Consider the following 9,566-nt stretch of genomic DNA (forward strand, 5'->3'; position numbering starts at 1 on the left):
TTAAACATGTAATTGTAGCTTTTTTTTAAGCCCTTTAGGTCCATTTGTTAAATATGAGTCAATCATTTCATAAAAAACGAACTGGCCCTTTTAGAGCCAGCACGAGTCCAACCTAACACGAATAATCTGTACTTATGAGCCGGGCTGAACTTACTTTGAAAATATGGGTCAAGCCCGACCCCTATTTTATAAAATAAGTCGGACCGAACTCACATAAAAAAAAATAGGCTTCTATAAAAACGAGTCAAGCCAGATAGGAAGCCCGAATGTACAGCTTTACTTGTAACATAAATTATACATACGTATATCTAACAAAAATTACAAATGTAATTCAGCTATTATCAGAAAATACAAAGCTCAACATCAAATGCAAGTGTAGCAAATAAGTAAATATGTCAGATTTTGTATTAAATTGAACTCAAAATGTCCTGTGGCGCTATAACATTTGTGAATAAAATTTATTTGATGTAAAAAAAATTTGCTCAATGGCCATCTTCTACAATGTTATGGGCAAGGCAATGATCCTAGACTACAACTCAAGAGTATAGAGAGGGGAAAAAACAATGTCAGAGAAGAAAATGGTAGTAGATGTATGTTTAGAGAGATACCCTGCCTGCTGCTGCATAGAGCCTTGGAAACCAAATCACAAGAACTTTCTTCCATCAAAAGCAGCCGTGTAGTCGAATTCGACGGGACAAAAATTGGTTTGCCCCATATTTTTCGGTTTGCATAAGGTTACCAAAAAAAAAAAAAAAAGACCCAGATCTGAGATGTACAGTAAATCTGAAAAATCTGGATCGTATTTACAGAGTTAAGAGCAGCCATGAACAGGTAGATTCTGGAACCTGAGGAGGCTGAACTGTAACCAAATCATCTTGGACGATTGTTAATCTCTTCATTAAGCAGTCGAGTCATCAAGCCAATACTAGCTGTGTTTTGATTATCGTTTAGCATTTTATACAGTGAGTTTAGTTCTTCTAGGTTAGCCTTCTTCAAAAGTCCCTCAACTATGGTATCCATTCCAATAGGCAAGAGGTGATTACCAGGGGGTACTCCTTGATCACTTCCTTGCTCTTGCATTCTTCCACTAGCATCTTTGGATCTACAAGCTTGTGGAATCTGTATTTGAGGCCGTGAGTAGGGTCGAGAATCCCAATACTCAGAACAGACTCGATTCCGATCCATTGCCTCTATCACCTATTGTATTTAGTAAATGATCATTTGGTTATAAGTATTTTCCATAGATTACAGAGAGAGAAACAAAGCTTTAAAGAAGGAAAAAACGATTTTATCTCACAGAAAGAAAAAACTCAATTTCTTTCCATAATCAAGACAACCATTTCACTCATATTTATATGACAAAGCTCGTGAACTAATCAAAATTTTCAGCACAACAACTAAATAAAGAAATGGGGCTCTAAATTTGAAAATCCATAGACCAAAAGCTTCCAGACCAGTTGAAGATTGAAAAAAATAAAAGGGGAAAGCAAAAGTATACTGTCTAAAATAAAGGAAACTCAGACCAATCGTGAAAACCAAGTGAAAAATATGCAAACAATTTGAATAGCCTCTCTAGAATTTTACCTGCACGATAGCTGGAGAAGTAAACCCAAACATTTCAAAGCCATCAAGACTCCCAGGAGGCTGTATGGGAGGAAGGTTCAATCTTCCCATTTTATGCTGTCTAGTGATCTCTTGATTGACTCTATCTCTTACCAATTCCCAACACCTGACAACTGAACCATGGATGAACATCTCACTTGGAGAATTCTCCAAGGAAACCTAAGGCAATACATAAAGAATTTTCTACAATTAGTGGCACAAAATTAACCTAACTTTTGATCAACATCAAATCTCTTGTAGAATTGCTACAAAATATGAGACAAATATGCAGGCTATGAATCTTAGAAAGTCACCCCCAGCTATTATATATCTACTATTCAGAATCATTTTGCCCTACCCCATGAAAGAATAGAATCTTATTTTCTTCCCTGATATGAACACATAATATAAGAATTTTAAAACTCATGTCCAATAGATCTTCTGAACGCCACCATAGAAGTTTTATTTTATCAGATATTGTTTCATTAAAGGGTGCAATATCAAAATTCACTGAAAGCCACAACCAACTCTAATATGCCAGGTAATTCTTGGTGAAAAAGTTATCAACATAGAAAGCCTAGGAGAAACAGCCAAACCTTAAAAAAAATATATGCAAGAGATAATTTTCAGTTGACACATAATAACACAAATAAAAATGGCAGTATAACTAGATTGTGCAAAAAAACTAAAAAAAACAAATCAAATACCATGAATAGAGGTCCATCCCGCCCAGCATCAAGCACTTCTGAGATGTAATGACACATATTTGATGGATCTAACACACTTATGTACTTAACCCTGCTCCTAAACCCTGAATCAAGAAGAATATGTATAAATGACACATTCAAGAGTTCTTATTTATTTAACACAGTAATTGCATATATTTCTTTTCAACATAGAGTATTGATATGGTCGCATACCCTTTGGAAAAATGGCCTGGCTGTTACACCAGGACTTTCCAGAGAGCACAGCACCATATTCCAGAGGCTCAACCATACAGTTGATCCTTCGCACTACTTTCGCTATTCGAGGACCTTTCTGACGGTAGTGTCTGTCCAAATTGTTTTGGCTGGATGATGCGTTTCCGTTGAAAGATCTTGCAATTTCTGCAGAGCTTGTCACACCATCGGATTTTGCACTGCTAGTAGGCAAAGGGTTCTGAGAATGATTCCTCACAATTGTGATGTTATGAGCTTTACTTTCACAAATATTTGAAGGAGCCAAAATACTCCCACATTCTGGGCCCAAAGAACCTATATCTAAATTCAGTCGGCTAGATTTCACTAGGTCACTATTTCCTTGGGGTTCATCCTTCCCCTGGATAGAGCAAGATGAAAAATTGCTCCCTTTTCCATGAGGTAATGAACAGTCCACTTTTTCAACCTTTACAACTGCATCAGTTACTGGTGTAGATAGTTTTGGATCATTACTTAAATCACAAGAGTTCATTTTCATTTTCTCATCAGCAACAATCAATCCCTCAAAATGTTTTGGATGCTTAGTAGCACAAGTCTCTTTTTCTCTATCTGAACTAGGCTTTTTTACATCGTCACATTCATCATCACTAAGAAGTATAACACCGTCATGTTTCAAAACCAAATTCTTCTTCACTGATGATTTCCCTTCAACAAGGTGTGTGGCATATGACGTGTCTTCTTGAGACAGCTGACAAACAGAAGTTTTTCCATTAGATGTCAAATCAATAGTTACTTCTTTCTTTAGCCGAGAACTACTATTACTTGGCAACGTAATTTCATGTGCAGAACTAGAAACTGTGGATGACAACTGTGTATCTTTTGAAGGCTTTGAAGGCAATGTGGCTCCTTTTACTATCTTATTCCTATCACTTGAAATATGGCTCATTACAGGCATTGCCAGTATGATCTGTCGATCTTTAAGGGAAACGACTGGTCGCTGTGAATTTAATACTTCAAGAACAGCTCCACCATCAGAATTAGATTTACTAACCTGCATGTTGTCCTTGTTGACAGCAGAACTCAAGGCCAGTCCAAGATCTAGTCTGGCCCATCTGTATATTGCACTTAATTTTCCCTCCAAAGCCTCAACTAGGATATTTAATTCACTGATGTCATAGCGAAAAAGAAAAAATTTATCACCCCAAGCACAGGGACATAACTGTTTCGTGTGATTCAAGCATGCATATTTATCTGGTGAACAATGACAACCTGCTGCAGAGAGATGCAAATCAAAAAAGCAAATACTGCATTCCCTCTCACTGTCAGCATCAAAACTACTCTCCATTTTCACTGCTTGTGAAGAACTGCATAGAAACTCCCTCCTCATACGTTCCATTTCAACTCGTGTCTATTCAAGAAAGATAAAATGTCAAAAGTCAAATAACTTAAAAGTAATACGAACATGAATACCAGTGTAATGGAAAGTTGTATAATTAATGGAGTTCATAATAAAAAAAATATGTTATTTCCCATAACTATCTCCTTTAAATATTCTACTAAAATAGTAAGGTCAATCCACATCCACTGTTTGACTTTTAAAATCAAGTCCAAACAGGATTAACACAGTGAACACGTCCTGGCAATTTATTCTGTTCTACATACATCCAAATTATAATAGATTTCTGCCCACACAATTGGGGGAAGCAGTTGAGCTATAGATTGAGCCAAATCTATCCCTTCAAATTCATTAAACTCTACCAATATAACTACCTAGCAACCCACTGTTGTCCAGTACAATACTCTTTGCCTTTTGCAAACCGCTAAAATATCTAACAAAAAATGTATCCGTATAAAACTTCCATTCCCAAGCAAATTAATAGTCCAAGCCTTGATACTGAATCATTACCTAACAAACCAAAAACCATGAATTCTTTTTTGTAAATTATCATGACCAACATATGAATAAGAAAGTAAAATACCTTGAGTGATTTTGCTAAGATCCCATCCTTCCCACAAACATCTTTCCATCTTAAGTTATCAGAAGTGTTCTTCTTTAATAAGTTTAACTCCCAATGCGCTCTTACTGCTTCCCTTGCTGCACCAAGTAATAATTTATCATGGGAAATAGAAGTCTTTCTTCCCTGATCAGAGTAAAGCTCTATTGCAATCTGCCCATGTGGCAGCCAGTCCACAGGAGCTACATTGACTGCCTCAGCACAATTGAACCCACAGTTAAACCCTGAGTGGTATGCTCGAGGGAATGTTAGAACAAAATCTCCAGCATTCTGAACACATCTGTAGACAGGAACTCCCTCAGATTTCAGAATGGAGGGAGAGAGCTGTGTGACCTGTATTTATTTATTAGAAATAATGTCAGGAAAGGTTGAAGAAAAGTCAGGGATTAAAAAAAGAGAGGCATTCTTTCTTGCTTCAACATTCTCCGAGTGTTCAATATAAAATCATATTGCTATTTTTCTAAAATACCAGAACAAAGGTTATAAAGGTTGCATTAGCTTCCTGTTCTAGGTCATTCGCTTAGTTTATAAGATCAGAGGACATTTGGAGTTAATTATTCGAGACCAGGATTTTCCAAATTATACAGTACCATAAATAATTTTGTCTTACGCACCAACTTATGAAGCAAGTCAGGTTGCTCTTCAAAAAGGTCAGGCAAATGCTTTTTCATAGCCTCCTCTAGTTTAGAAGCATCTCTCCCAGGGACACCATACCACATCTTAGGAGCACCCCAATGCAAATAGTTTAAGGAGTATAAATGGTGATCTTCAACATGCTGCTCACGAAAAAAAAATATATATATATATATAACCAAAAAAAAAATCAGACACTCTTCTACACATAAAAGAGAGTATGAAAGCCAATGTAAGCAAAAAAGTTGCAGATAATTAGAAATTTTTATTACTATTATTATTATTATTTTCTTCAATGAGTATTGTAATAAAAATTGGAAATTGCACCTCGCCAGGCCCTTCTCTCACTCATTAAAAAAAAATGAAATAGCAGGAGGGAAAATTCACTAAGGCAGACAAGCTCTCCAACAATAAAAGAAGACATGATTATGGAATGAAATGCAATAATCCACTGTAATATTTAGTCTTACCCAACAGAATGAGGAAAAGCACATGCCTACATACAGCCAAGGCACCAGAACTCCAGATATGTCACTGCTTTCGTAAGAAAGGACAGATCCAGGAAGCCTAGGAAAGTTGTTCAGGTTCCAACCAGATTTGATATATGGTTGTTCTGAAGCGGAAACATCATGTTTGGACATCTTGGGAAAGCCACTACCAAAAGATCCAGTTTCTAGATCAGCCCCATATACCACCTAAAAGAGAAATCATCCTTAGCTCTATTAAATGGTTCTTTAGTCAATGGCTAAGCTTCCAATTCACAGAAAGGAAGATTGTTGAATGAGGCAATGGTGGAAAATATTTTAAACAAAAGCTTAATAAACATAGATGATGTCAATATTTGTATCAACCCCTATGTGATACCTCAATTTCTTCTGTAGGCTTCTCTACCATTCGCCAATACTCCCCTTCAATATTTTCCACAGATGGTTCACTGTGTTCTTTAAGAGTACTTGAGCTACCTCCAACATCAACGGCATCTGCCTTTTTGCTGAAGTATTGACTCTTGAAATCATCTGCATGCTTTTCAAATGTTTCAAGAGTAAACTCTGGACCAGGTTCAAACCCAAATGTTTCTGCTTCCTGATAACCAGCATCACCAGGTGCCTTATTACCAGGTGCGCTATCAGCCCCCATTCTTGAGCATCTCCTCCTTTTCCTCTTCATTTGATTTTGGTTTACTGACATTTTTCTCAGAGAATATCTATTTTGAAGTTTGTCAATTTTCTGGACACGAGTAGCAAATTTTGAATTTCCCCAAATCTTTTTCTCCTTTAGTGGACAAGGAGGTTTCCAAGAAGAAGGAGGAACAATTCGACATATTCCAAAGGGTTCAGCTTTAGCGCGAATGCTCGCTATATATCTTAAAGTGTCTTTAAACTCCTAAAACACACAAAATAACTGGCTCAGTTATCTAAATTCACCAAAACATTTTATATTCAACAAAATAAAATGTGCAGGTAAGGGTGTGAGAATAGTGGCATTTTAATATAAAATAGTAAATAATTACCTCTTCAGTCGGGTAGAAGACAGGAGCATCCTGGATGTCGGGTCTTCGAGCATCCCCAGGACGCCATCTTGCAACAACCTGTTCCAAGTGATTATTGTAAAATTAGCAAGGTGAAGGATATTATGTTTAAGGCTAAAACTAATCAGATAAATGAATATAAGAAATGAACCTTTTGGCAACTACTACATTCAGCACATCCACGGAATACACCCTTGGGGAGGTGATACCTCTACAAATTAGACAAAGTATGAGACATTGTGTTAGTATCACATTTTGATGCAGGAAATGATAAATGATCCAAACGCTCATAAATAACTAAGAACAAAAATGAGCGGTGAAAACAAAAACACCAACTTGATTAATACGCTCAGAATCACACTCATCCTCGGGACTGTAATCATATCGCCCATGATTTATCCATGGTTTACGCCGGACGGACCTGGTGACCTTTCCAGTGGTATCACTAGCATCAGTATTAGTTTCTATCTTAATTAAATGTGGCTCAGAAGCACCAGTAGAGGATGAACAACCAGGCATGTTTTTACTCTCTTGGCTTTCAGTATCATCTACCCTTTTTAAGTTGAAAGAAGTAAATGACTCAAAACCTGGTGGAACTGGAGGGAAGTCATCATTGTCTTCTTTGATGCAAACTCTCATGAGTTCTGTCCCCATTGGACTATAAAACTAAATTCTCAATGTTTAATCAATGAATATCTACAGGAGCACAATGACTTCTGTTTTGGCATATGAACTTCACTTTACAAACAATAGTTAAGAAGCCACAAGTGAACCTTGCAAAGCACTGAACAGCTAAGCAGCCTAGCTCCAAAAAGTTACTCCAGATTGCTGAGCATAGTGGTGCAGAAATGTGAAGAAAGTTGTTCTACCTGCAAGGAGAAAATGTAATATTTAAGGGGACAATAATGCTGGAAACCTGGAATGATGGCATTACCACAAAAAAGGTAGTTTGATCGATAATAGTTAATTGTAGAAAACAAAACTATCTAATCCTGCTATTCATTGCTTCATATTCACCCTAACGCTGACACTGTATATCCTAATTCATTTTTTCTCCCAAAGGCAAGGACCTAAGATAAGCTTTCTGCAAATTCCCCCTATTCACACACAAAGGGTAATTCACTTTTCATTCCTTATATGCTCCTCATCCTTTAAATAGCAACAACACAACTTAATAGAACATTCAGAAAAAATTAAAATTTAAAATTTCAATGAAAACAAAAACAACATACAATATGATAGAATTTCATTATAGCAGAAAAAGAATGAAATGTCAAGCAAAGTAACATAAGAACATTTCAAGAGAAGTTAGATTGAAATTGAGCTCCTAAGTTATCAGCCACATTATACTTTCAATCTGAATAAATTGTTACAATGAAATTTTATTATTTGATCCTTATGATCTTGACATAAGGCCCACAACTGAAAATCCTGACCTAATCCTACATAAACAAACAACACATTCTTCTCCATCATCAAAAACCCAGTAGTACCTAAGAAATTTCCAGAAGGTTTCAGCTGAATTCCAATTAATCAAGAAATTTCATTGCACTGATCAAGGTCCCTAAATTTTGACATTAAGAACAATACGTAGCAACATAACAAATTACAGAAAAGGACAAAGATAACCCAAAAACTAAAATTCATTTCAAATTTAAATCTTAATGGAATTTGGCCTTACAAAATTGTTGATCCAAACGTCTGCAAAACACCTCAGAGCTAAATCCAGCTCAGAAATTCATTATTAGACCATAACCAAAGATTATAAAAACAGCCCAATTGGCTAAATAAATCCCAGAAGCTGAATTAATATTTTTGGGTTAAAATCCTCGTGAAATTTTCATTTATTTCAATTAATTTTAATAATAATAATAATTATGAATCCGGTTGAGCAGATCCAACCCTAGCCCTAACCCTAACCCTAATACTAACAAGAACCCTAGAATAGAAAGCCCAAAAACAGTATTCTATTCGCTACAGAAGAATTGGTGTAATAGGACAAGCAACACCAACCTTTCAAAATATCCAGAAAATCATCAAAGGTACTACTGGACTGGGTATTCAAGAAATCACAGATGGATAAGGGTAAATCTGGAAGAAAACTATATTGAAGAAACTTAAATTTAGGGAATAAAATTGGGAATTAATCCCAAAGTTCTAGAAACCCTAGCCCAAGAACAGAAATATAACTTATATCATCAACCAAAAAAATATATTAAAATCCTTTTTTAAAAAAAAAAATGGTAACAAAATTTTGAGTAGATAGCTGATTATGGTTTCTTTCTTTAGTTAGAGGTACTAAAATAAATACCTTTCATTTAAGCTGTGCCTAAACTAACTAATTAAACCATCTAATAATAGTTAAGTAAAAAAAAACATCTAATAATAATATTAATAAATTTTTTTGGACCAAATTTACGTAACGTAAGCTCATCCAAAACAAAACATAGCCCCGTTCAAAACCATTTTCTTGCTGAATTTTTTATTATTATTATTATTTGTGCCAATAAAATTAATGGGTCGGTGATTTTCTTCGTGTTATTTCAAAGAAAAAGATATGTATATTATAGGGAAATCGCATCTAATATATTGATGCACCCTTATTTGTTTTAGCACCAGAAATAATTTTGTAGTTAATTTTTTTTTATTGTCTTATACGTTATAGTTATTTAAGACATCCTGTAAAATTTTAAAAAATTTAGATGTGTTGCACGCGTGACTATTTTATTTTATACGCGTGTAAAATAAATTGTTTGAACATTATTTTCTATATTGTAAATTATTCTGAATTTCTCACAATTTTGTAGGTTATCTTAAATAGCTATAACGTGTATGAATATGAAAAAAAAATTAGACTAAAAAATTCTTCTG

At 35.2% G+C, this 9,566-nt stretch overlaps 1 protein-coding gene across 3 annotated transcripts; it reads right to left on the minus strand.

Annotated features, from left to right (window-relative positions):
• Positions 1-383: 383 nt before the first annotated feature.
• Positions 384-9,135, minus strand: LOC115719166 (putative lysine-specific demethylase JMJ16). 3 transcript variants are annotated; one of them, XM_030648099.2, is made up of 12 exons: positions 8,709-9,135; positions 7,032-7,564; positions 6,847-6,906; positions 6,678-6,755; positions 6,032-6,550; positions 5,638-5,862; positions 5,149-5,310; positions 4,499-4,867; positions 2,523-3,927; positions 2,310-2,413; positions 1,585-1,782; positions 384-1,197 (listed from the first exon to the last, which is right to left on the minus strand). In XM_030648099.2, the coding sequence occupies exons 2-12, from the start codon at positions 7,347-7,349 to the stop codon at positions 871-873; spliced, it is 3,765 nt and encodes a 1,254-aa protein (XP_030503959.2). In that variant the 5' UTR covers positions 7,350-7,564; positions 8,709-9,135; the 3' UTR covers positions 384-870. The 3 variants fall into 3 exon arrangements, with proteins under 3 accessions (XP_030503959.2, XP_030503958.2, XP_030503960.2); XM_030648098.2 differs by having other exon boundaries at positions 8,377-9,135; XM_030648100.2 differs by lacking the exon at positions 8,709-9,135 and adding an exon at positions 8,189-8,321.
• Between the last annotated feature and the right edge of the window lie 431 nt (positions 9,136-9,566).

This window comes from Cannabis sativa, chromosome 2, assembly GCF_029168945.1.
Source record: "Cannabis sativa cultivar Pink pepper isolate KNU-18-1 chromosome 2, ASM2916894v1, whole genome shotgun sequence".
Classification (NCBI taxonomy): domain Eukaryota; kingdom Viridiplantae; phylum Streptophyta; class Magnoliopsida; order Rosales; family Cannabaceae; genus Cannabis; species Cannabis sativa.

Coding starts and splice junctions, on each gene's coding strand:
- LOC115719166 (XM_030648099.2), bottom strand. CDS start 7,349: ATGGGGACAGAACTCATGAGAGTTTGCATCAAAGAAGACAATGATGAC. Junction 5,311..5,637: donor GCTTTTCCTCATTCTGTTGG/GTAAGACTAAAT, acceptor TTTCGTGAGCAG/CATGTTGAAGATCACCATTT. Junction 2,414..2,522: donor CCAGGCCATTTTTCCAAAGG/GTATGCGACCAT, acceptor TTCTTGATTCAG/GGTTTAGGAGCAGGGTTAAG.